Source organism: Parasteatoda tepidariorum, chromosome 2 (genome assembly GCF_982258835.1).
Source record: "Parasteatoda tepidariorum strain Cologne lab strain chromosome 2, Ptep-v5.0, whole genome shotgun sequence".
NCBI classification, from domain to species: domain Eukaryota; kingdom Metazoa; phylum Arthropoda; class Arachnida; order Araneae; family Theridiidae; genus Parasteatoda; species Parasteatoda tepidariorum.
In genome coordinates, this window is record NC_141756.1 from 65349241 (window position 1) to 65377137 (window position 27897).

General features: G+C 26.5%; 1 protein-coding gene across 2 annotated transcripts in view; it reads right to left on the minus strand.

The window, feature by feature from the left end:
- Positions 1–2443: 2443 nt before the first annotated feature.
- The window catches only part of Gnf1 (germ line transcription factor 1), a 33968-nt gene continuing 8514 nt past the window's right edge, over positions 2444–27897 (minus strand). Inside the window, exons 8-24 of one of the 2 annotated variants that reach the window (XM_043039602.3) lie at positions 27176–27285; positions 26342–26449; positions 23638–23817; positions 22829–23128; positions 18913–19135; positions 16764–16864; positions 16569–16683; positions 15970–16058; positions 14421–14558; positions 13086–13181; positions 12623–12721; positions 11126–11277; positions 8761–8878; positions 8359–8504; positions 6244–6457; positions 4664–4834; positions 2444–2605 (exon numbers count right to left, since the gene is read on the minus strand). In XM_043039602.3, the coding sequence (XP_042895536.2) occupies positions 2507–2605; positions 4664–4834; positions 6244–6457; positions 8359–8504; positions 8761–8878; positions 11126–11277; positions 12623–12721; positions 13086–13181; positions 14421–14558; positions 15970–16058; positions 16569–16683; positions 16764–16864; positions 18913–19135; positions 22829–23128; positions 23638–23817; positions 26342–26449; positions 27176–27285 (2459 nt within the window). In that variant the 3' untranslated portion in view covers positions 2444–2506. Of the gene's footprint in view, positions 2606–4663; positions 4835–6243; positions 6458–6646; positions 6723–8358; positions 8505–8760; positions 8879–11125; positions 11278–12622; positions 12722–13085; positions 13182–14420; positions 14559–15969; positions 16059–16568; positions 16684–16763; positions 16865–18912; positions 19136–22828; positions 23129–23637; positions 23818–26341; positions 26450–27175; positions 27286–27897 lie in introns of those variants that run through there. The other variant, XM_087157447.1, reaches the window with a different exon arrangement.

Sequence of the window (27897 nt, forward strand, 5' to 3'; positions counted from 1 at the left end):
ACCTAAACGTTTTATGTATCAGTACTAGAATAATATGATTAAGACAAGTAAAATTCGATAAAGGAACTGACTGAAACGCAAATTTTAAAAACACTGAAACTCTCGGTTATATAAAACCTTTTACAACTAAACATTCATTATACAGATTGTTCTGTAAGAAACGCTATTGAAATTTGTGGATATAGACATCTGAATATAGACATTATAAATAAATACTCTGTTTATTCATGTACATTTGTACTGTAAAGCATCGTTTAAAATCTCGTTTATAAATCATTACATTGTTCTTAGTTCATTCTTTACGTAATATTAAAATAGTTCGTTTATACAACGGAAAAAATATATAAATAAATTATCAATTATGCGTCCTTTGTGTTAAATTTTTTTTTTTTTAATCTAATATATTTTGTCCTTCCTAGTGGCTTTACTTTATTAGATTAAGCAAAACACGTTTTTAGAAGTTCATCCCATCAAAGTTAAGATTTACCAGTATTCAGTATCATTTGGCATGATGCTGTTGCTCGGGGCTAACACGTGATTGGCAATATTTACTGCAATCTAGCGATTTTCTCTGGTACTTATTCCTTACGTGAAACCGTAAAAAAAGTTTATCTGTATATTAAAACTATACAGTATTAATGCAGTTTAACAGTTGCCAATTATACTTATATTTGGTACCTATTAAAACTGTACCAATTACCAGAATTAAGCATTATTACCGTTACTTACAGAACGATTCTTTATTTAACGAATAAGTACTATTTCCCCATTAATTTCGTTCTTTAGTACATAGATTATTCGAAATTAAGCATCAATAGCATGATTAGTAGCATGAAAAATTTTTACACACCTCCTAAAAAACTTTGAAACATTAATCTATTAATTATCTTTTTCAGTACATATATTTTATTTACTCCACTAACAGTTGATTTTTAATTATTCGGTTTTTTATAAACACTTTTTAAAGCATAACGATAAACAAAAGAAGCATGTGATTTCATATAACTTTAGAAATACTAATTTTGTGACGTAGTCCACCTATACTTCCACTTGAGTTAAATGATATAAATATCAAAAAACGCTTGATTAATGTAAGTTATAACCTAGTATACATCACTATGTAAAACATTAGAAAAAAAACCCGTCTGCTTTTTATTTTTATCAATTGTTACTTCTTAACCAATGAAAAAAAAGTCAATTTTTTAAGCACCCCTCCTGAACAATGGAATAGAAAATTCTGAACAAATTTTAGGCCCCTTCACTCATTGTTCAAAGTTTAGTACGCTAACATTAACAGTTCAGGAGTAATAAGAGATACACAAATTCTTCACATTATTATAAATATTTTACTCGGATTTAAGAAGTTCTAAAACGGAATTTTTCTCTGAATTTCAGTTGAGTGGTGATCATTTCAGGGTCGCAAGAACAATTTCTTTAAATGAGTGCTAATTAGACACTTAGCACTTTTTCTTTACAAGAGCTTCATTCTTGAAATCTTGTGCCATTGAGCGCAGGGTCAAAATATATTCTTAAGAATTGGAAAAAGGTTTAAAAAGTACAATGCTATTTCATTGAAATATATGTGTCCAGATGTTTTGTTTTCAATTTTATAGGCTACCTCTATTGTTTTCTTCAATAATATCAAGTGTAAAATTAGTGCTATAGTTAAGTCATTTAAACTAGTACTTTTATGATGAATTTCTATTACTTTGTTTACTGCATTTTTTACTCTTCCTTGGTTAATCAAATATCTAGAAGAAAGAAATAGAGTAAATTTAATAAAAACTAAAGAGCCACACTGGTTTTAAATCATTCTAAACTGATTGAAGTTCCCCAGTTTGGCCAACCCTGGTTTAAATGTACAAATCAGAAACTATAATACCTGGTTTTCAAACGATCTTATTTTTAGCCAAAACCGAAATTAGTAGTTACTTTTTGCAACGCTTCTAGTCTTAATGTAAGAAACGTTTTTCAACTCTATTTTTTATATTTTGCTGTTAAACACTTCATTCAAAAGACGCTTCACAATTTTTTTTTATTATTTACATTAAAATTACTGACATTATGCATTATAATACTATCAGAATTTATATACTAACTGAAACTGTTTTTTTTGGGAGTGATGGTTCAGTGGTTAAGGTTCGGAACTGTCATTGTGAAGGACTGGAATTCAATCCTGAAGGACACCCAGCTTCACAGATCGATATATACTAGCTTGCCAGCCAAGTAAAGGTGGCCTGTGCACAATGCTGGCCACATTATCACAATCATGCCGTTTGATATAAAAGTGTGGGGCTAAACCTCCACGACCACAGACTGTTTGTATTTAATTTCTAACAACACATTAATAATAATAATAACAACAAAATAATATATATATATTTTTTAACATTTGCGATGTTTTTTCTGAGACAGCTCAAACATAAAAAGAAAGAAGCAGGGAAAAAAAATACATTTTTTTTTATTTTGAAACAAATATACAACTTAAAACTATATACACAGTGAATCATTTGGCTTTTCCTCTCTTCGAGGGATTCTTCTTTTTATCCTTAGATGTTGATGGTTCACTGCTGTCTGCTGCAGATTTTTTGGTAGGTTTTTTCACCTGAAATATTGGAAAATATAATGCTAAGGACGTCTGTGACTAAAATTAAAAAAAAGGGAAAGGATAAAACTATAGGAAAATTTTAAATTATGCCACATAGAAAGTTCAAGGACTGTTCAATCAATCCTCAGAAAATACAAAATTTGACGTTCCTAATTTTAAAAAAGGTTTTTGTTTTTAGTAAGCATCATTAAACATTATTGTTGACAATAAGTTTCATTGTCATAGTCAATTGAAAAAACAAACTTTAGTTGATTCAGGAAATGTGGAAAGAAATGATTTTCATGTGGTTATTAAACACAACCATTTAAAAGGTTTAACACCGGAAGAAAGTCGATTTGGATGAAGTTCATGGTATACCCGCTCCTTCGTTTGTGAAAGGTTAAAGTTAGATAAATATGTTTTAACAAGGCCATACATCCTTAAATGATGAACACTGTTTAAAAAGTCCAGGGGAAGTGGCTTTCTCAAAAATGATGGACAAAGTCAAAAATATGGTTTTGAGTGATTTAGGAATACAAGTGAGAAAAATAGTGCAACAGACATATCACTATGAAAAGTACTTTCAATTTTGCATGAAGTGTAACATTAAGCATAAAAAAATTTCTTTAGTGTTTGCTCTCAGTGGAGAATAAACACAATTGTAAATAAAAAATTGAATAAATGCAGTAAATTTTTTTAGTTTATATTAAAATACAGAAGACAATTTTTAATACAAACTCAAGGACTATAAAAATATTTGAATAATCAAAAATCTGAATTTACAAGAAAATTATCGTTTTTTCTCTTTGTTGTAGGTTGAAAATATATAATGCACTACCCAATATTTGAATTTAATTTCAAGTTTTGCCATTAATTGTTTGGTTATTAACGTCTAACTGGATCTACACTATTCTTTATTTAAAATTTAAATGAAACAAATATTTGTCACTTTAGTACATTCTTACTGTTCATACATAAATTAAAATAAGCAGTAGCAAAATTATAATGAAAAAAATTATTTTTGGATGGTCACACTATTTAAATAACTACAAGTGCATAAACTTAGAAAAAAGTGACAAATGATGAAATTTTAAGTTGAAAAAGGAGACTAATAAAAGCAAATTCACAACATGTCTACAAGAAAATATATACCTTTTTGTAGCCTTTTTAATTACCGTACAAATTCCTAATTCAGGATTTATGCTAAAATATTGTTTCACTGCAAGTTTAAAAGTTTATTTTATAACCCTTAATTTTACAATTGTTTTGAGTATATGCACAAAACTACAGACTTTATATTAGAACCATAATTTTTTATTTCATGCAGCTTGTTGTTGAAACAAGCGTAAAAATTTATCCTATAACCATTAATTTTACAACTGTTATTAGAAACAAGTATTGTAATCATGATAGAGGTAAAGAAAGGTTACATCTTGTTGCTTCTACTATGAACTAAGTCACAAAAATGAATAGGCAATAAACAGAAAAACTGCAGACACTGAATAGAGAAAGCTATCTAATAAGTGATATATTTTTTTTCCAGTGGTTTAAAAAAATATTTCCAAACTAGTAGATTGAGCTGATGATAGATTTGGTTGGAATCCCTGCAATGGCTGGTCGATTCAAATTCCGCACCCGGCTTGCACCGACCACAGTGCTGACGTGACAAAAAGATTAACATCAGAGGTAGGAAGATCATGGGTTAGAGTCCCCTTGCCGCCAGGGTAATCATGGGTGGTTTTCCTCTTCATGTAATACAAATGCGGATTAGTTCCAATAAAAAGTCCTATATGAGGCAAATTTTTCCCTATACTTGATCCAGGAGTTCAACATTGGTAGTCGTAAACCCTAAATTGGGTTGGCTGCTCAAGGACGGTAATAAAATTAAATAAAACTAGTAGATTGCAAACTTGTATCAATGGCCAATAAACCATTGGGAAAAAAAACATTACATATTAGAGTGTAAATAATTGAAAATAGTTTACTCCGTTACAGGTTAAGAAAATTTAGACTACATGCCAGATGTATCTTATTAGAGAATTTTCTGTGCGGAGTGTTACAGTTAAAAAAAATTACTTTAATCATTGCATCTTTCTCAATGTCCTCGTCTTCCTCAGACACCACATCATTATCCTCATCAAGCCCATCCTCAACATCTTTGGAAGCTCCCTTCTTTTTGACATTAGTGATAGCGTATGGATTTTTACCACTTTCTTTATTGTAGGCTCTAGTAAATGCACTCTTCACCTGGAATGCAAAAGTGAAATAATTGGTCCTTAAATAATTGAAATGGATTGCTTTATAATAACCAATTTATTAATAATATATTTGATGTTCTGATAGAAAAAGGATTTCAGATGACAGAAAAAAATTGCAAGACTTAATCAAGAAGGTTTTAGCAAATTGCAGCTCTAGTAAATACACTTTCCACCTGGAATGCAAAAATGAAATAATTGGTCCTTAAATAATTGAAATGGATTGCTTTATAATAGCCAGTTTATAAATAATGTACAAAAAACATAACTTCACAAAGAAAACAATTTTGATAATTAATTTATGGGATCTAACTTTGTATATTATTGATAAATTTTTTATGCTAAACATTTTAGTATTTTAAATTTTATAATGGAACTTAACAAAATAGATATTTTAACTGAATATCTATCAATTTGAAGTCAATTAGGTTATTGAATCAGGAATAAAATAGATTTATTCTTGCTCGAGTGTAATTCTATGCAGTGGTTAAAAAAAAAAGAAATAAAAAAATATAATTCAGGTTGCAGAATTAATTTTAAAAAAATGGATAACTTAATCAGGAACATTTTAGCAAATTCCAAAAAAAGCCGCATTAATATGACCCAAATTATCTTTATTCTAAATATTACAAACAATACAATAATTTCAGAATTTTAGATATTTTACTTAAAAGGCCATAAATTCCATTATAAATCCATTAGCTTTTTTAGTCTTCTTTAGCGTTATTCTTCAGATTTCCACAAATAAAATATAGGCATTTTTTTAATAAGACAGTACAACACAATTGAGTTATTTCTTTTCAATAATCTAAATATGTGATGGTTCAATTGTAAATTCACTTAGTCTTGCTGATTACTTATTGAAAGTTATTACAATAAACTTTCTTCATATGGTTTTTAAAATCCCAATATTTTTAATAAGATATTATTCCAAATTTTTTTTGTATTTTTTTTTGAATAGAGCATTTGATTATTCATTTCATTCAGTTCAATTTCATTGCATATTCAGGAACTTTTTCAACCATTTTTCGAGTTGTAATTCATATGGATTTCTACAGCTTTAAAAATCCTGATATTTCTTAATGCAACATTATTACTGTAAATAAATTTTAAAACACACATTTGATTAATTATTTTTTAAACTGGCACTCCGTTCGCAACATTTTTTCAGTATGTGAACTTACCCATCTTGCCTCTTTTTTAAATTGATTTTTTTCTTATCATGATTATAAATTTTTTTTAAATGAGTTTGGGAGGTTTTTCAGATTTAAGAAGTTGGGATTTTCTAGGTTACAATGCATAGTTAAATATATTTTATCAATATAAATAAAACTTTTGTTATGCTATTTTGTATCATCTACCAACTAGTTCAAACCCAAATAAATATGAAAAAGAACATACCTTTGTGATTATTTTTGTTCTTGGGTCAGTTTGGTTAGGCCAAAGAGATAAATCAATAATGCTGTCAAAATCTTCTCTTAAGAGAAAGTAATTTTCCATAATTTTTAAAACATCAGGAATACCTTCAGATTCTCTTTCTATCAACGGCTTGGTCAATGCGCGCTTTAGAAGAGGTAGATATTCTAAAGCAATATCTGTTTTATTACCAGTTATTCTGACGAAGAAAAAAAAAATCAGTTATACATAAGATACTACAAAAAAAAAAATGTCATGTCTGTAAATTATTTACTACTACTAATTATTATTAGAATCACATACCTGTAAATCCTTTTATTTTAAAAGGAAGAAGATTCACGATAAAATTACAACAAGAAATTGTTTAAAACGCGGAATATTTTATTTACTTTCAATTAAGTATTCAAAAACAACTAAGAAGAGGTAGGTATTTTAAATTAACATCTGTTTTATTACCAGTTATTCTGACGAAGAAAAAAAAAATCAGTTATACATAAGATACTACAAAAAAAAAAATTTCATGTCTGAAAATTATTTACTACTACTAATTATTATTAGAATCACATACCTGTAAATCCCTTTATTTTAAAAGGAAGAAGATTCACAAATACGAATAAATATACAATAAATATACAATAAAAAAAATTTAGTTGTCAAAAATTTCTAAATAAAAATAAGACTTTTTTTTGCATTACGCAACTGCATTTGCATTACAAAACAGAAAAACAAGATTACTGAAATTTTTTCAAAACTAAATACAGTGCACTCCCGATTATCCGGGTTAATCACCGGGACAGGTCGCACAGACAATCGAAAAACACGGATAATCAGAAAACTCCTTTATTAAAGAAAAATTCAATATCAGTACAAAAAATATAAAAATTACAGACATTTGCATGCATAACATCAAACTAGGAATTTTCCTTATTAAAAAATGTGTAATGCGTCTACGCCATATATCGATACACATATTTTACGAACTGCAGTAATGTCAATGTAATCAAATCCTCCCATATAATCTAATAAAGTTTCTACAGAGCAGCAGAATGAGAAATTGTATTTCACTCATTTAGTACACCTTCTGCATCAGTTACTATCATCACTATTTGATTTAACATAACGATGTCTTCATCAATCAAATACTGGAAGCCAGGCTCACATGCATCACTTTGAAACCAATCTTCTAAATTTTCTTCATCAAGAATTTCAAAACCTTAGATTTCTTTTGCTTGTTCGAGAATACTGTTATCATATTTTTCTTGAACATCTGAAGAGGATTGTTCATCAAGCGGTATGATCTTCCTCCAAGATCGTGATAACGTAGACGATTTTACCTTTGACCATGCTGCTGATATTCCATATACTGCAATCCAATAACGAATATTGCTTCCAAAAATTTGGTAGTGTTATAACTTGATGAATCAAATATTTTTAATCTTGAAAATGTTTCTCTTTATATTTTTTGTGTGACTCCGGAATGAGCACGAATAATCCGCGCATGGGTAATCGAGAGTGTACTGTACAAATTTTTCATAACTTTTTTAGTCAGCTATTTATTTTCATAAAAAAAAGGTCTCTCTTAATTTAATGCAAAAATTTCATACAACAAGAATGTGAAAATTTTTAATAAAAATTAGTAAATATAATAAGAAATTTTTTCAAAACATGCTATTTCATATTATCTAGTTTTTAAAATTTTAATAACTATGATTAAAACATTTTCAGTACATAGTTCTTAGTATAAGAATTTTTTTTAATTTTTAAAATAGATATTTTATTGTAAAAGTTAATTTTTATAAATGTTAAAAATTTTTGATAGAAAAAAGGTAAATATGCACATTTTCAGAAGATGGCAAAATCTAGGACAAAAATCAAGAAACCACTTTTTTTAAATTTCTTTTTTTTTTTAAAAAAAAAAAAGGGAGAGAATTGAAAGCTATATAAAACTAAATTAATATCAGGTTTTTCACTTGAGTAAAGAAATAGAAAGTAAAGAAGTAGATTTATAATAATGAATTTGTAATAAATATATAGTTATAATGATGAATAGAGTAAAGAAGAAGAAATTAATTCACAAATTCAATAGCAAACAAAATTTACCTCATTCGCATATGCACATGAAGTTCTTGCAAAACTCTGTCCATATGCTTATGATTAGAATTCTTCCCCAGCCATGCTGGAAAATTAATCATTTGCTTTAAATGTCCCTTAAGCAATTCACCAGGAACAACACTAGCAAATATTGCCTAAGAAAACAAATACATATTAAATTCCATTATTCTTACAATAAAACAAATATTAAATTCTACTGAAAATTAACTAACCAGTTAAACTGAAAGAACTTGAATTTTCACTCAGAATATTTCTACTGATTTGAAAAACAGAACAGATTTTTAAACAGAGCAGAAATTTGTTTCTGAATTTGGTCTTATAAAGAAAGATTAAACAGAACTAACTATCAAGTGTTTGAACATTTTTAAAAGTTTGGATGCTAAACTTTACCTGAGTGGGTAGGAGTGACCAACTATTCTGATTTCTAATTTGGCGATCAATCATGTCTCCTATGCATATGCTGTCAGCAGCAGCACTGAGTAACCTAAGATGCTTTTTCTTATCACCCCTATAAAAGGAAATAAACTTGAGAATATTTGAAGAAATCAAAAGCTGTAAAACTATCGACAAATAAACAATAACTTGGTAATAAAACAATTGACAAAACTTTCGCTCCAGTTTCGGTATCAATAATGCTTATTCATCAGATGGAAAAAAAATTTCTAAATGAAGATTTTCGAAATGTGATGTGATTTCACATAATTTTGACTTTCTTGGTTGGTATTTAGGGTCTATAAAAATTTAAAATGACTGGAAGAAGGATTATGAAACATGAGGCAGCCTACATGATTTTTGTTTCATAAAATTAAAAATGCAATATTATCTTAAAATAAAGTGATCAGATGTATTGTATTTTGCTGAAAGTTTTACTAGGACTTTGGAATAAGAACACAGTTCATTATTATTAGTTATACAATCTCACATGCAATACAACTTTTATATACTGTAACACAAGAAGAACAACTATAACATAAACATATTGAAAGGCAATGGAAACAAGGATATCATAAATAAGTTATGTTAATGACATTGTTTGGCTGGGTTCTGTTTTCCAATCTAGTAAATAGGCTTTTTTCTTTTAGGAAAATACTATAATTTAAAAAAAAAAAAATGATTTCTTGTGCGTTGAAGGAGGGATGTTTTTTTTTTAATCCCTGTACAAGGTGTTTCAACAGTAGGGTGACAAACCTTAAGTACACAATAGAACATGATGAAATAAACTCCAACACTTATTGCCATAGAAGTCAAGGAGGACTCAATACATGATTCAAATGCTCAGTGCAACAGCTAAAGGGTACTCTTTAACAGTAAATTCAGATACTTTTTGATGGATATTGAAGTTTACAATACGGGTAGTGAATTTTTTTTTTTTTCAGCATGTCCACTGATATATTTTATGGTAAAATGCAAAATTTCAAGCAAACTAATTACAAGATTACGAATACAGTTTAAAAATTATGGCTTTTTAAATTTTTCTTTTCAGTATTTTTTTAATACATTTCACATTTTAATACATTTCATACAATTCACACTTCAAATTTTGCTTTTAAGAGGCCTTAACCACACCACCTTGGCCACAAGGCAAAAATTTTGATTTCTTGATGTTTTTGTGTATTTAAACTTTTGATAATATAGCATTATTTGGCAGCACAATATTTTTCAAAAAAGGTTAAAAATAAAGGAATCATTTTATTCGATTAGGAGAACTAGAGCTCGATAATTTTCAGAACTTTTATGAAATTTCCTTAAGATTTCAAATTAAAAAAAAATTGCAATTTGTTGTTTTGAATCAGTAATTTAAAACTGCACATTTGTCAATATTTAGAATTTAATTTCATTATAGTTTATAATGATGAAAACTGATTTATATGATTCTTATCATGTAAATTGTACAAAAACAAAGCTATTAGTCAAAATTAAAAACAGACAAATATATACATTTAAATTAAATATGTTTCAAAAACTACTGAAGGCAAAACCATATTGATATAATTTTGTCAGAAAAACTAAGGAGAATCTCAATTACTGCAGGATTAGTATCTCAAGTTCATATTAGGTGATGGACCTGTATTTTACAGGCATCGAAAGACACTGCCCAATAAAGTAAATAGTATTTACTTTATTTACTAAATACCCATCACCAGTTAGTTGTGAAAATTAAGTAAAGAGGATTAAAAGTATACTTAGAATTTTCCCATTGCGTCCCCCCCCCCCTTTGACAGTTAAGTTCGGTTGCAGAAAGTTCTCTCTAACATAAAAAATTATGTTTATAGGCAATGTTAAAATAAAATTATAAGTGTACATTTTACTTTACCATTTTCTTTAATTTACCATCAAAATGTTCTCTTTAGACCACACCTTCTGCATTTCTTAAACCCATGTTCTAATGCAAAAAAGATACATCATATTCTACATTATCACATTCTGTTACTCCTTTATGTTTGCAACCCTGGAGATGAGACGTCCTGCATAAAATGATTTGAGGTTCATCAGGATGCCGTTAAAGAAAACAGAAAAATTTAGGCCGATGGTAATGATGCCACACACTAAGATATAAAAGGTTTTACTGGGTTAGCTAATAAAATTTCCATGGAGCAATAGAATTGATAGAAAGGGTATGTTTTTACTCTTCACTTGTCAGATAATAATTAAAACTAGCACTTTGAAGTAGTTTGTTACCTCTTTAACCACTGAAACAAATGATTTAACATTTCAAAATATAGACAAAATTAATTCACATATTAAGAAGACATACTGAGCTTCAGTAGGAATGACATGGACATAATTTTCTTGTACAAATAATGGAGACAAAGAATAATCATGGAAGAATAAATCTGATTTATCCATAATAGTAGCCTTTGGATTGTTGCCAATTGCAAAAACTTCTCTTAATACATCAAAAGGGCCCTAAAAGAAATAATTCAATGAATATATAAAACATTAAAATTAAAAAAAAAACTTTAAATTAAAAAAAAAAAACTTTCATTTTGATTGTTGTAGAAAGGTTTAAAGACACAAATACAGCCATTAGTGAGAATTGAACTATTATAAAATTTCGTTACATTAATTATGCAGAGATAAGATCGAACTTTTCCCTAATTGTAACTGTAAGAGGAAGACATATTATGAAAAATATTTTCATTTGCTGAACACCTGCTATGCAACAACAAAAATACAGCAAAAGAATATGATTCTATTTTTACATTTAACTCACATTTTAAAGAACACAGTTCAAAAATCAATTAGAAAAAGTGGCTTAATAATACACATAAATGACAAAATAAGAGAAAATTTACAAAACTGAGGCAATTTGCCACATTGTACTAGAGAAAACAATGCCCCCCTTTTTTTTAACAAATAGTGATAGAGACAGAGAATAATTATAAAATGATAAATCTAGTTCATTCATAAGGGTAGTTTTTTAATAGCAAAAATGTATGGATAAATGTCTTTAAAACATTAAAAATTTTTAATACAGGAGTAAAAATTATATTGAACACTCCAAAACTTATTAAATTTTTTTTTTTGCTGGTTTTGTTATAATATTCATTCAGAAATATACACATTGTCTAAGTATTCTACAACAATTTCTGCATCACTCCTTGTTCAATAAAAAGAAAAAATAAATTTTGGTACAATAAGCAGTTTTGTTTGTATCTTGCAAACATAATATAAAACAAAATTACAAAACATGCTAAATTTTGTAAAAGAAATATATATATATATATATATACATATATCAGGGATGTACAACTTATGTCCTCATGAGTAAAAACTGGTTTTCAAAGTTCAATACTTAAACCTTGCTAATTTTTAATTTTAATAGGAAAAAAAAAAGGGAATTTTTTTTTGTTTAAAAAAATGAATTAAGAACAATGAATTAAAAAATGAAAAAAGAATATTATATTTTTAACATATTTAAAAGTAAGCTTGAATTTGTTTGCACAATATGGTTTTTTATGGTCAAAAGTTCATTGTTTGCAAGGAAATGCAATTTCTTACAAATTTTACACTTTACTTAGTACATACCTGCCACCAATAATAAGGATTTAAATAAACCTTACGTTTTTACAATTTTACCTTACTTATCTTGGCTCCCAAAATTCTTTTTTAGCAACAAAAACTAAACAATGAGGATTTTTTAATTTTCGTGGTAGACAATAAAAAAAAAGGCTATGCATCCCTGTTGTATATCTTTCAAACTTTACATAAATGTACAGTTAAAAGAAAAAAAAAAGCTTTTTTTTTGTACCATTTTTATGTGTTTCGTTCCACGCCCAATATCTGCTTTTGTTTGTTCAGAAGTTAAACCTTTCGATTTTGCACTCCACATTGACATATTGTGTAGGACCTAAAACAAAAAAAAAATGTTGAAAATCTATTAAGAAAATTTGGAGAAATATTATGGCAGAAGATAAAAAAAAATAATAATTAATAAATATAATAAAAAATAATAATTAATAAATATAATAAAAAATAATAATTAATAAATATAATAAAAAATAATAATTAATAAATATAATAAAAATAATAATTAATAAATATAATAAAAAATAATAATTAATAAATATAATAAAAAATAATAATTAATAAATATAATAAAAATAATAATTAATAAATATAATAAAAATAATAATTAATAAATATAATAAAAAATAATTAATAAATATAATAAAAAATAATAATTAATAAATATAATTGATATATTAATTTACCTGGCGCACATCTTGATTTGAAGCCACTATAACATCTTGAAGAGCTTCAGGAGATACTTTTATATGTTCTTTAAAAGCTATTGACATCATGGCAGCCTAAAACAGACAATGTTGTGATACCTTCTTAGAAATATTGTACACGAATAAACTCTATTTAAGTCATAATTTAATAAAATTTATGAAACTAGTGCTAACAAAACATACTCAATAAATATTTAAATAAATTTTCACAATTAGAAAAGTTTAAAATAAACACTGTATTAAGTTAATAATATAAAATAAATAAATAATGTAGCACTGGATCAAAGTTTTTAATGTATACTAAACCAATCATTTATTGGAAAGGAATAAAACATGTTTTGCATGTATTTTATTTTTTATTTTTAGCATACATAACTCATAACATTAATATGAATGGTACTGCTGTATAGTTTTGTTTTTAAAATTAAGGTGGTTATTTGGTGTCAATTAGTTTGAATAAAAATTAAGAGAGGAGCTTAAGGAACTAAATTACATAGAATGTACAGTGAGACAGGTTACTTTTTAAAAGGACGATACCAACTGAAGAGCAAATAAGCAGGCAAAATAAAAAGCATATTAATCCTAAATAAGAAATCAAACCTACACGATTCATTTTCAGAGATAAATTTAAGATCCAAAATTTTAAACTTAGAAAATCCATTGAAATTACAGCAACATAAAGAAAAATATAACTGCCCAGAAATTATCAACAAATAAAGAAAATTCAAAATAATAATTAATTAGATTTAATGAATAAATAATTGTAATATTGCACAAAGAGTAATAGCTAATTATTTCTCAGCTGGGTACTGAATTAAAATCTCATTGACAAAATGGTCACCTAGCTTTGAAACTGTTAAAAAGGATCATTACAACTATCCATCCAATGATAACAAAGGATAGTTTTTTTAATTATAATTTGAAAATCTAAATGTTAACGTCAATATGTTTTCACCATATGCTTCATTTTTCTTATAAACGTAGCAAGCATAAATAAAAATACTACAAAGGTCAAACAAATAACCAGCTGATGCATGGATGATAAAACTTGGTAACTATTGCCAAGCTTTGTTGGGTTCTCAGCTAACAAATAAACTTTATGAAAATATAATTGATGGCATTATGAGACATTCTGAAACATATAGCTATAAAAACAAGAATGGTAACTTTTTTAAACTACTCAACTTTCACCCTAATGTTAGTAGATGCCAATTTTTTAAAATTTTATTTTATAACATGAAGTAATTTTTTCTAAAATGGTAAATTAAAATTATATAGAAACAGATACTGGCAAAGTAAATAATGATACATTACCTTGATTTGCTCAACCCTTGGCCTTTGGAATCTTAAATCAAAACAATGGTTACTTAGCGACCTGATTTTCGTATGATTTCTGTCATTGCAGATACAAATAATAGGAACTTTAGATGCTTTAATGAAACCAATCAGTTCCTGTAACAACAAAATATTCACTTAAAAAATTATAAGCACAATGTCAATTTACTTTTTAGAATTAGGTAATAAAACTATATATGCTCTTGAGTATGTAAATTTTAATTCGTCAGTTAGGAAGTATACTAGAAAAATTATATACGAAAAAAAAAAACTTTATTATTTTTTTGGAGCAATTCTAAGCATGTCTGCTATCCATATAAGTTTTTGAAATGTTTTTAAAGTTGTTGTATTACCTGGGTAGTTAAAAAGCTATATATATACACACATATATATATATATAGCTTTTTAACAAGAGAAAAAAACAAGGAAAAATATTTTTAAAGAGAAGAAAAATTATGAATAAATGATTTAAAAAAAATAAATATATAAAACGAAAAAAAAAACAAAGCTGAAAAATAAAATAAAAGATATAATCTCGTCATCAGCTCACATGATTATATCTGCAAAATAAAGTGCTTTCTAATATTGCATCATGACATCCAAAGTAAAATATATAAATTCAATAGTGTGAAAAGCACATTAAAAAAAAAAAAATATGTCAAGCAAAAAATACAAAATATGAAAATAAAAGCACACACATACTAAAATATTTTATGAAAATAGTAATTAAAGAAAATATTCACATTTAAAAGTAAAATCATTTCTGATGTTGCTACAAAAAATTGAAAATTCATATTAAAAATTTATTAAACAAAGACTTTAAAAGATTTAAAAAAAAAAAAAAAAGAGGTTGACTGTAAAGATATTTTCATAATTCAGTCAGTCCTTAACCAATCTGAAACTGGATCATATTAGAGAAAATTTCAAACTGTGGAGACTTAACTAATTCCCTGATTATTTTCAGTTAACTTGGGTATATATCGCAAGTATTTATTATACTGAGAAAACTCGGATGTAGTAGAATTTGTCAGCACGTGTTCTTTTATCACGTTTTTACTTGGTCGGAAGTACAAAAAAAAAAAAAAGAATCTGCTTGGAAGTTTGTCAAGTTTTGTAGTTGGATTGCGGGACTGCACATGTGCTTTATGCGATCACATATACGATGGTTGTTGAATTTACATAAAAAAAAAGAGTAAAAAAAAAGGTGCATCTTTAAATTTTTACATTTGCCCGAGATAACTAAGGATGGTAAACTGACTTAATTAATGGTAAATTAAATGCTTTTTAAACATAAAAAAATATAAATTTCAGCTTAAAACTTGTGTATTACGTTTTGTTTTAGTTCCTTACATTTATTAATGAAATTTAAAAAAAATATGTTGATTTTTTGCATTTCTTTTTTCAAAAAAATTGGAAGCAGTTAATCCACCACACCAACTGCAGTATATGGCAATATCATGAGACCATTTAAAAGTCAGCAAAAATTCAATTATCAAGCGATTAAATCAAAAAAATGAAACTCACGTACCATCATTCCGCCTCTATCTTCATTTCCAGCCATCCCATCGACTTCATCCATAATAATTACATGATTGCTTGAAACTTTACCAGCATCATCTAATTAAAAGCACATAATGTGGGTAAATTTAATTAAAGTCTAAAGCAAAGAAAATCCATTATGTACACTTAAAAAAAAGGATTTTAGCATAAAGGATGCTAATGTTTTTCCGTAATTGTAAAACAATTTCTGAGGTAAGAAAAAAAATAAATTTTTTTTTCTTTGTACTATTAAAAATTTACAATGAAATGATTGATATTTTTTTAAATAATTTTTTAACAGTAAAAGAGCCTTTAATGAACTGCAAAAATCAGAAATTTTCAAAGAAGTTAGATTCTAAGTACTGAACAAATATAAGCAAGCCATTATATGAATTAAAAAAAAGTTTATTAAAAATAAAATAGGGTGCATATTCAATTCTTTCTGCAAAGAATAAGCAGCTATTAAGCACTTAAAATAGAATATGCTCACTAATGATTTATTATGAAAAATCTGCAGTGGAAGTAAATAACACTTTTTAAGTTCATTTTTTATTGATCTTTATAGAAGTATATTGAATATTATCTTACCTTTAAAACAATCCGCCAAAGTTTGATTGCCTAACAACTGAGAAACCATTTGCTGCAAGGTTTTCTTTGATCGAGTATCCGAAGCATTGAGTTCAAAGAAATCATAACCAGATTCCTATAATGAATTAACTTACATTCACTTTTTCTTATTTTTTAAAAAAAATAAATTATAGTCTGATTGCCTTAAAGACATACTTTGCACACCAACTGAGCTGTTGTTGTTTTGCCCACACCAGGAGGACCAGAGAGCAGTGCAGCTTTGAAACCAGAGCCATCATCATTAGCATTGAAACGGCCTTAGAAAAAAGTTATGAAAACAATAATTTTAAAAAGAAACTATAGACATTTATTTAATTAAAATTTGAAACTATAAAGGAAAATGATAAACAATATATGACAATTAGTAAGAAATTGTTTTAAAAAGCTCAGTAAATAAAGTATTAGATATTAATTAGAAACACAGATAAAATAAATAAAAGATCTGATCTTTTAACTCATGTGCTTTACAGCACTATATGATGGTTTCTCTTTTATCATTACATAAGAAGATATACAAAAGAAATCTTTGTAAAAATTTAGGAGTTAGTTAAAATATTCAAAACAATCCCAGAAAACAATACTCTGTTTCAAGTTAAAAAAAAAAAAAAAAAAAAAAAAACATTTTCCTCATGGAGAAAGCTTGTTTGGAAAGGATTCACCAACGGATGCCAAGCTCACAGAGCAAATGTATATTAATATCACCAACTCTTGAAATGACATTGCATAACCTCCTTTTTGCTTACATTCTTAATTAATAACAGCTATTAACAACAATAATCAGTTAATAAAAATTATATCTAAAAATTGCAACAAATATGCGTCTTTCGGTTCACATAACTAAATTGATGAATAATTACACATATTGTCTCCTGCACATGATTTTCATCTAGAAAGAAACAAAGGAAAAAATTCCTTATATCCCATTTTATTTGTTAAGAAAATGTCAGCATAAGATGCTCCATTTTTAATGGTCCAATCAAATTCAATCTATGTAATTCTTGCAACATCAAATAGTTGTTCTTTTTTCAAGAACTAATGTTCTCCTTATTTATCAAAATATGTCACTAAGTCCAGGATTTAAGTAAGACTACAAAACTATAACCTTTTTTTTTAAAATAAATCAATAATATTTATTGTGAAAAGTAGCATAAATAAAATTTCAATCAAATTCAATCTATGTAATTCTTGCAACATCATATAGTTGTTCATTTTTCAAGAACTAATGTTCTCCTTATTTATCAAAATATGTCACTAAGTCCAGGATTTAAGTAAGACGACAAAACTATAACCTTTTTTTTTTAATAAATCAATAATATTTATTGTGAAAGGTAGCATAAATAAAATTTCTGGCTAACCTGTTTAACTTTTAAAAACTTTTAGATTGCTTTGAAAGCATATTTGTTTAATTTGATTATGAAATAAAACAGAACTATATGCAGTTGGGGATGATTTCTTAAATCCTATACCGCAATGGTCTTTTCGTATCTTGCAATGGGGTATAATATTCCCCCCCCCCTTGTAATGCTTGTAAGAAAAATTTTTTGTCCACACCTTTCAGAGTAATTTGAAATTTTCCGCAGAACACCTAAAGGTGAAACAATATATATGCATATAAAAAAATTATCAACGAACTCTTGCTGTCGAACAGCCAATCAATGAACCGATTGCAGTGGTAAAGAAGCTTGACCCTACGAAGTTAGGCTAATTACTATCAGTTAAAAAGGGTCTTAACTGTAGATCGAACCTTTCACATGTGAGTTATGATAATTTCACAGCTAAAAATATAAGTGGAATGAAAAAAAAAAATTCAAAAGTATTTTTAAACTTGAAAAAGAAAAACTTTATAAATAGCATTGCTGGCCTATTATAGCAACAATATTAAGTTTTCAGCAAAGAATATACAATAAAAATTTTTTTTAAAAAATATATGTACTGCAAAATATATAAGATATATATAATTTATAATTTTTTAAAAACAAATTAATCATTTTTATTACAAACATTTTGAATTAATTTAATCTAATTTCATATGAGTGCAATAACTGTAAATGTCTAGGCATTAATGAACTGTTTAGATAAGTATTTCAGACAAAGAATTGTTTCAAAAGTCATTCCATAAATAAGCAAAATACAAAATACATTACAAGATAATAATTTTTTGCTAACAAATTTATATCAACTCGCATCTTGTCTAAATAAAGTTAATATGTCAATTAGCAAATAAAAGTTAATGTTTTAATTTAAATCTAAACAAACTAAAAAATAATAATAAAGAAAACTAGAGAAAAACAATTTCTTCTATTACCTGGTATTGCTTTTTTGTTTAATCTCCTATTTTTTCTCCAATTGACTAACCAATGCAAGAGTTTCTTAGCATTGCTTTTATCTCCTTGCTGACCTATTACCTGCTTAATGTTAGAAGGCTTGTATTTATCTACCCACATTGATAAAGATAAAGGACTATCAGATTTTACTATTGTGTTTTTCATATCAGCATCAATTTCCTTTTTTTCTGGTACTACATTTTTCTAAAAATAGAAAAAATTCTTTTTTTAAAATCTATATCAGCTCTGAAATAAAAATAGAAAACGCTGTTAGAAAAAATAATGAGAAGTGAAATGAAAAACAAACACAAAATGATAAGGAAGCTGTTATCTGATTAAGTATGTTCTGAATTAAATGGGAGATGACACATAAGCATATCAATCTTGTTTCTTAGTGATGTTTTAGCTGTAGAGGAAACATCATTCAAATGAATAATTAATATGCTTACATGCCATCTTAAATGTGATAAAGACATATTACATTTAAAAACCAATAATAATAATAATCAACTAATAAGACAGTATAAATTATTTCACCCACTTATTAACATTTCTACTAATAAATTACTGAGGCAATTTTGTTAAATAATATAATATTGAAGTTCTATATTCTATTTCTTTTCAAGAAATTTATTTTAACTTTATTTTTTTCACCAATAAAAAAAAATTCCTTTAGTTAATAAGAAAAAAAGCTATACAGAGTGAAAAGAACATTGCTATTCAAATCTGAAAGAACAGAATTAGTATCTCCTCAGAGCATTTTATTGAAAATTTTCATTCTATGGTATACTTTAAGGTCAAACTTTGATAAATAGGAAATAATAAATATAAGCCAAAAAGCAAAGAATTTATCTATTCTTAAATTAATAATGTTCCGAGTAACTGCAGTTAATAACTTTCAATAAGCATTATTTATTATTTAAACATTTTGTCAAAAAAAAAAAAAAAATCATATAAGGACTCAATTTAGTTTTCAAAGGAAAAAAAAAATTATACAAGGACTTAATTTAGTTTTTTTTTTTTTCCAACGCAACAGAAGAAAGACACTTCAGTCTGATTTAAATTTGCAATTTTGCCTTTATATAAAGTAAATAATTTACCATTATAAAACCTATTAAGTTTCAAATAATATCTATACTTAATATGAAGCTTACACAAAACATTCAGCTCATCTACTAAAAATAAAATTAAAAAAAGTCAGTTCTTGGAAAACATTAAGAATATATGAAAGATAATGCTTCCAATTAACTTAAATGTAGCAAACATACTTTTTTTCATAGAAAAAAGAGGAAAGGTATATACTAAATGCAAAAGACGAATTTGAGAAACAAAGATGGTTTACTAGTTCAAAAACATAATTATTAGTAAGAATCAAATAAAAAAAACCTTTTAAAAAATAACATGGGTTGACAAAAAGTTATAGACCTTTAAGGATTAAATGTAACACTTATATTTAGTCATAAAAACAGAATCCGGAATATATATACCCAATAGCCGAATTTACAAAGGCAATCTGCAGCACACTCTTCATGAATTCAAATTTGTGTGCAACTATAACAGTGTAGGACAGAGAATATTATTGCAAAAATTAGACTTAATGTAACTTTTGTACAAAATTAGCATTAAAATTATATACCAAAAAAAAAAAAAAAAAAATAAATAAATAATAAATAAATACAGTCTAAACAAGCAATTATATTTTTCCAAAATTAAGAATTTATTTTTTAAATCATTCTTTTCATTTAACTTCTTTATCTTCTGAAATTTTAGTCAATTAAAGAACATTATTTGGATCATAACTTTCTTTTTTCGCATATGTATCTGCAGATAGACAAATGATTTCTGTTAAGAACCTGAAACAAATTGATTCGTTAGTAATATTTTAGGCTTATTTCTAAATCTGAGATAAAAAATAATTTTCAAAAGCTGATATTATTATTTTTTTAAAAAACTGTGATGAAAACTAATATGTAGAAATTCCAAAAATTTGCCAAATGTTACACTGCCACTAAAATCATATCCATGGGAGACAAATTTGTTGTTTTGAGATATGTTTAAAATTTATTAAATAGTAATGATGAGCAGTTTTTTTGCATCCCATTTAATGCATAAAAAATTTATTAATCTAATTTTATTGTTCTATCTGTAGGTTCTAGGTTGCGAATGGATGGTGTTTTCAATATGAATGTAAAGAAAAACAGATCGCGAGCTCCTTACTTTCCCAACTTCTGGTTAGACAGCTTGCAGATGCTTACTACATCTTACTGAGTGAGAAAAAATTTTTGAACAGAAAAATTATTAGTTTACGCAAACAGAAAAAGTATGTTATGTTTTCAATAAAATAAATAAGTAATATAATTTCTGAGCTTAAATTTGCCGCATTTCTCAAAATGTTAACCAAATCTGAGATTGTTTACTATTCACTGTGTTACTCAGACATAATTTAGTTATTAATGACAGTGTAAAGAACAAAAAACTTTCTAAGTCATATAAAGATCTTTTAATGACTTGGGAATATAGTTCAGAAAATGATTCTGATTGTGTTGCAGCGAGCCTCTTAAAGAAAACTGAAAAAAAGAAACAAAATTGGCTTCATATTACTTTTAAATGATGTACTAGAAACTCTAAATGCTTTGTGGTCAGTATTTATGAGAGATAATATTAATATATCTTTTGAATCTTAATTATCCATAAGAGCCTTTTCAGTTAAATAAAACAGAATAAAAACAAAGTAAAAAAATAGGTTATCTAATAAAACCATTGACTGCCCTATCAAATTTTGTGTAGAGGGACCAGATCTTTTGGTTTTTCCATGTGAAAAGGCAGCTTTGAAATAAAAAGAGTAGACATTTGCTTGTAGATTATTTAAAACGAGTTCCTATTTTGTTCAAGGTTTATGATTTAATTAAATGTAATTCTCCAAATTACTTACAATTTGTTATTTTTAATATTTTTAAGCTTCAAATTTTTTCAAATGGAATAAATAAAAGTGCCTGGCACAAAAAAATTTAAATGTTCAAATTTACACGTTATTCTGAGCTTTATATCCAAGTACTGACAGCATAATTATTTAACTATAAAACAATATTTTTTGCTCTTTTAGAATTGACTTTATTTACAATTTTTAGATAATTAATTTTTCATATAATATTTTGTAACTTCTTACTTCCTTAATTTATTTGGTCTCAGCATTTTAATCTGTATGTTCAATATATTTACTAACATTATTTCAGCTCTTTTCACTTAATTTTAATAAATACTAATCTTCAATCATTATAGGATAACAAACCTTAATTAGTTTTAATGTGTTAGAGATGATAATTAATAATTTCTGTTGTTCACCATTACATGAATTATGTAATTGTTATATTAGATTTTTTTCTTCAAGTTTGCCCATACCATATTAAGTTTTTGGACTACTAAATGAATACCTAGGTGATGTCTATTCAACCTTTAAATTGTTATTGCAGATATAAACCATATATATATATACATACATATATATATTTATTTATTACACAGAGTATTTAATAAAAATCACCTCATTAAAATAATCAAAACAAATATTACAGGTTACAAATTAATACTTAAAAGAAAAACACTATAAAATATAACCAATTTCTACTGCAGAAAGATCAAAACTTGTTGTGGCCGAGAAAAGAACTCATAATTGAAAAGCAATTATAACACACATTTCAGAGATTCATCAGATAATCATATCACCTCTCTCATTAATTTGACTCATTTTAAAAGTATTTTTGCTTTTTTCTTATTTAAATATTGATTTAACTCCTGTAATGTGCATACCTTTTCATATTATTTTTAACTCTGCAGATGTACATTAAAAATATATATTAAGGGTAGTCATTACATGTAGGTATCAAAAAAATAGCATACTTTCTTGGGTTCAGGAAGTTCTTCCACAGAATTGTCTTTTTTCACAATTTTATTTACAGCTTCTTTGGTTTCAATAAGTGGTGACTCATCAAATAAATCCATATCGTCATCATCTTCAAGGAATGATGCCTCTAATGAATCTTTAGGCACATCAGAATTTTCAGTTGATGATGCGCTGGCTTTTTCTAATTTTTCTTTTTTAACAGATTTTGATGCAACCACTCCATCTTTTCCAGGACGAGTTCGAATTAAATCAAGAAGTCCATCTTCATCAAGCTGTATCGTACCAAATTTTTCTGCCTTGAAATATGAAACACAAAAGTTTATTAACAAATAGACTTATACTAATTAATTAAATTTTTTTGTAAAAAAATAATTTAAAAAAGATACATACTAAAGTAAAGCTCAGATTTTGATGCCCTTAAAATTTCATAAAAGTGCCCTTAATAAATGCCTTATTTCTTAGTAAAAACATTAAAACAATGTGTTTCTCTTTAAAATTATGCTCATTCATATTAAAATACTTAAAACATTGCAATATATGTTCACGTTCATTAAAGTTTGAAATAAATGCAATAGGACTAATAAAAAAAGGAAAATAAACTGACTCCTGAACATTTTTTTCTTGCTTTAAGATTTAATGTAATAAAAATAAGTTCAAATAAAAGAAATAATAATAATAGAAAAAAAAAAGAAATACTCAAAATGCTCAAAAACGCCCTATTGGAGAAAAAATGTCAAAAAATGCCAATGTAAAAATCAAGGCCCTACCTAAAATTATGTATAATAAAGTTAATTATTATGCTTACCTTTTCCAGTTTGCTAGCCCCAGCATCTCTACCTATTATAATGTATTTCGTATTTTTGGTAATAGTTGTCATAACTTTTCCTCCATACTTTTCAACAAGAGCTTTTCCTTCATCACGTTCAATTGACTCTAATACACCAGTAATAATGAAAGTTAATCCAGCGAGACAACCTTCAGCTCCCTAAAAGTATCAAAAGTTAAAAAAAAAAAAAAAAAACACACTAAGCTAAAAATTTTTCAATTTTTTCGATAAGTTTTTCAATTTTTACTATTTAAAAAGAAAAATTGAACATTTAATTGATAATCTGTAGGGAACATTTTTGAAAAAATAAAATATGTTTTAAGATTATATAAAGGCTAAAAATCAGAGATAATAAAATATTTCATTGATCATGTTTAATTGATTCCAACACACCAGTAATATTAGAAGTTAATCTGGCAAAACAACCTTCAGCTTCTTTAAAAAAATTGAAAGCTTTTAAAAAAACAAACATATACTCAGCTAAAAGCTTTTGAATTTCTTAAAAGAAAAAAAACGGAATATTTATTTGATAATCCGTAAGTTAAATCTTTTCAAACAATAAGATATGGGTTAAAATTTAATTATACAAAAGCTATGAATCACAGATAAGAAAACCTTCAAATAATCACGTTCAACTGATTTCAATACACCAGTAATAATGAAAGTTAATCTAGCAAGACTACCTTCAGCTCCCTCAAAGTATTGGAAATTTTAAAATAATAACAATAATAAAAATAAGCATCATATTCTAAGTTAAATGCTTTTCAGTTTTAATAATTAAGAGGAAAAATTGAACATTTAACAGATAATCCATAAGTTACATTTTTCCAATAGCCGATAAAACAATCGAAACATCACTTTGATTAACAATGGTTTCAACGCAAATCGAGCGCATCAAAAAATTATTACTCAAATGCGTGAATAAATTTCGTGTCTTGCAATTCTTGTAGAAACAAATCAAACTTGTTCAGTAGCAGACATCTTTTAAACTATTAAAATAAAGCATTCAACTCACAGAAAGGCTGCATAGCCATTTTAAAGATTAAGTTTACTGAAAAACAGATAAAATGATAACAAAGACAAAAACTACACTTAAAAAGCTATACATCACTCTACCAAGAGGAGAACATAACTAACTATAACTATAAACACCAACTTCCTTCAAGCTGTGACACAGCAGGAAGTGACATAGCAGGAAGTGACACATCTTCCTCCAGGAAGTGACACAGCACATTGGAAAACACTGCTCATTTATGTGTTTACACTCTGGACTTTAAATTTTTCAACAGTAATAATATCAAAATTTAAAAAACCACGAGAAAATAAATTGTATCAATTGCAAAAGACGGAAGAGAGAAAAAAAGAAAGGTGGGAACGCGGATTTACGAAGATATCGGAAGCGTTGAAAAGAAATTATTGAAATGCATGATTAGAAAATTTCATGTCGTAACATATCAAAAATCAGTTTGATCTGATTGTTGCTAAATAAAAAAGATGATAAATATATCAAATTGATTAAATAACTCTTCTGTTACGAATCAAAATTGCTACTCATTAAAATATAAGTTTTAAAAAAAACACCCAAATTTTTTTCAAACTAACGTTTTCTATTTCTGAATTACTTTTTAGATTATAAACTTTAAGCTTGTAGTTCATTGATTCTAGCCAAAGTTATGAAACTTTTTTTTATCCTGTATCGTCTTCTCGAACTTAATCCAAAGTTGCCTTTTTCTCCAAGAAATCTGGGTAAAAATTTTTTTTATGGTACATGAATGAATCTAATCAAGAAAAAAAAAAGCGCCGGTAAGGGCGAAATAAATGTTACGCTAACTAAATTTTGCATAGGTAAGGAAATTAGGTTAGCGAATTTTTGATAAAATTTTGTTGAAATATAAATTATTGATCTGCGAATGGAAATCCACGAACCAATGGGCTTGAGATTTGCGGGATTTTGTGAATTAGTGGAAGAATCACATGGCTAAAAGAATCAGAGATAACAAAGCAATGGGAGAATAATAAAATTTAATTATTAAACAAATAAATATGTTCATCTGTTTACTGCAAAATGAGGGTTGTCAGCAAATTAAAAAAAAAATATTTAATAAAAGTAATTTGAAACCTTAAATAAAAAAAAAATTGCACCAGTAAGTAAAAGACTAAAAAGAGGAAAAACAAATAGAAGATAGCGCAGTGTATCAGACTTTTCTGTAGTTCACAACTTTTCCTGATCCTATAGTGGAGCTAAAAACAATAGAAATTATAGAAAATCTGTGGTAAGTTAGCAAATTGCTTGATGCAATAATTTTCATTTGTGAAACACACAACACATATCGCACAGTAAAATGAAGTTAATTTACAGTTAAATTTATCTAGTAGTATTTTCATCACTTAATTAGATGTTAGCTTAGTTATTAAATGGTTATATTCAATTGTCCTACAACTTATATTTTCTTGTTCATTTCCTGGTTTAACAAATATTATCTTACAATAAAATCGTCATGGTTGCAGTAATTTCATGGATTTTTATAAGAATCAGGATACAAAATATAAATTAACAAACATATAAGAGAAGTATTAAAAAACCAATTAACAATTTACTAGACTACGCCTTATTGATAACTAAAATTAAGAATGCATTAACACATATATTTAAACTAAATGCTATTAGAGAATGTGATAATACCTCGGGAATTTCTTTAGATCCCAGCGCTTTAGGACCTTCACGGTTAAGATAACTTGCATAATTAGCAGCACCACTATTTCTAGGTTTTTTAGCAGCTGGTTTTTCATCCTTATCAAGAAAAGAAATAATTTTATAAAAACATTCAAAATTTAAAAAGTAGTATTTAGCACATTATGCTACCAGTATTTGAAGTGAAACACCTCCCCCACTTAAATGAGCGTGGTTTGCAAATTAATAGCAATTAATTATTTTTGTGAAAAATTTAATTTTACAATAATATTTTTGACAGACATAAAAAAGAATCATTAGAAACTATTTTTTGAGGAATTTCGCAAAATATGTAATAGATAATAATAATATATATATATATATATGAATAAATAACATAACATAAAAATTTAAACTTTGGTTTGTAAAACAAATTAACAAAAAAAAAATTAAATAGGTTTAATGCTAGGAAATATAAGAAAAGTTGTAGATAAAAAATTTAGAAAACATAGTGTTTCAGTTTTAAATGTATAATAGTTTAAATTATATTGTAGTTTAGAATGTATTTATTTAGCTCTCTTTAAACAACTAAAACATTTAAAAATAAAATTTGAAACAAAATAGAAAACAGTTTAATGTTATCAAATTACAATTCATTTTTTTTAACAGTAATAAATTGAACACATATTATTTATTTCAAACTCAAAAAAGAACTCCATAATGAATAAAAAAAAAACATTAAACTTTTCATTGAAAAGGTCATTGATAAATTAAGAAACGAACAGATCACACAACTTAAAGAAACAAAGACATAAAAATAAATATTTAAAAACAATGAATCATTACCTTACTATCAATAATTATCTTTTTTTTAGGAGGAGCTTTAGGATTAGGGATAATTTCCACTTTAGGGGAAGTAACAGAGTTGGCCTTTCTTTTGGTGGGCAAGGAATTTCCTAAAATAAACATAGATTAAAAACCGCAGATCTGAAACAGTGAACAAGTAGGGAAAAAGTACGTAAACAAAATTCATAATTAAGTAAACTATTGATAAACTAAAAGATGCCAATTGCATGCTATGATTTATTTGTAATTATTACAGTTTCATAGTCAAGATTAAGATCTTATGGTTGAGTAAAAAAATAAAAATTTTTGAGAATTCCCGTTATAAATGCTTTTAAAACAGGCTTTTTTCCTTTAACTACCAAGATAATGAAATTTTGTTGTTTGCCCTTAATCAAACATTAAGTAGACCTTAAAAAATTCTAGCAATAAAAGCGCAAAAACGATTTGATATAAATAAATAAATAGTAATAAAACAGATATTTCATCTTTTCTTCGCCTAATAAAGTATTTTGAAATTTAATTTTTCTTTTTATTGAAAAGCAAACGAATGTGCTGTGACAAAAATTACTAGTGGTTTCAATGCAGGATGATAAAAAAGTAACAGGATTTATTCCAATTTAACCAAAAATTAGAATATTAATTCCAAGTTTTCAATTTATTTTACCATTTTATGATGAAGTATTAAGTTTCAGTGTTACGTAATTTTTAATTTAGTACCTTTA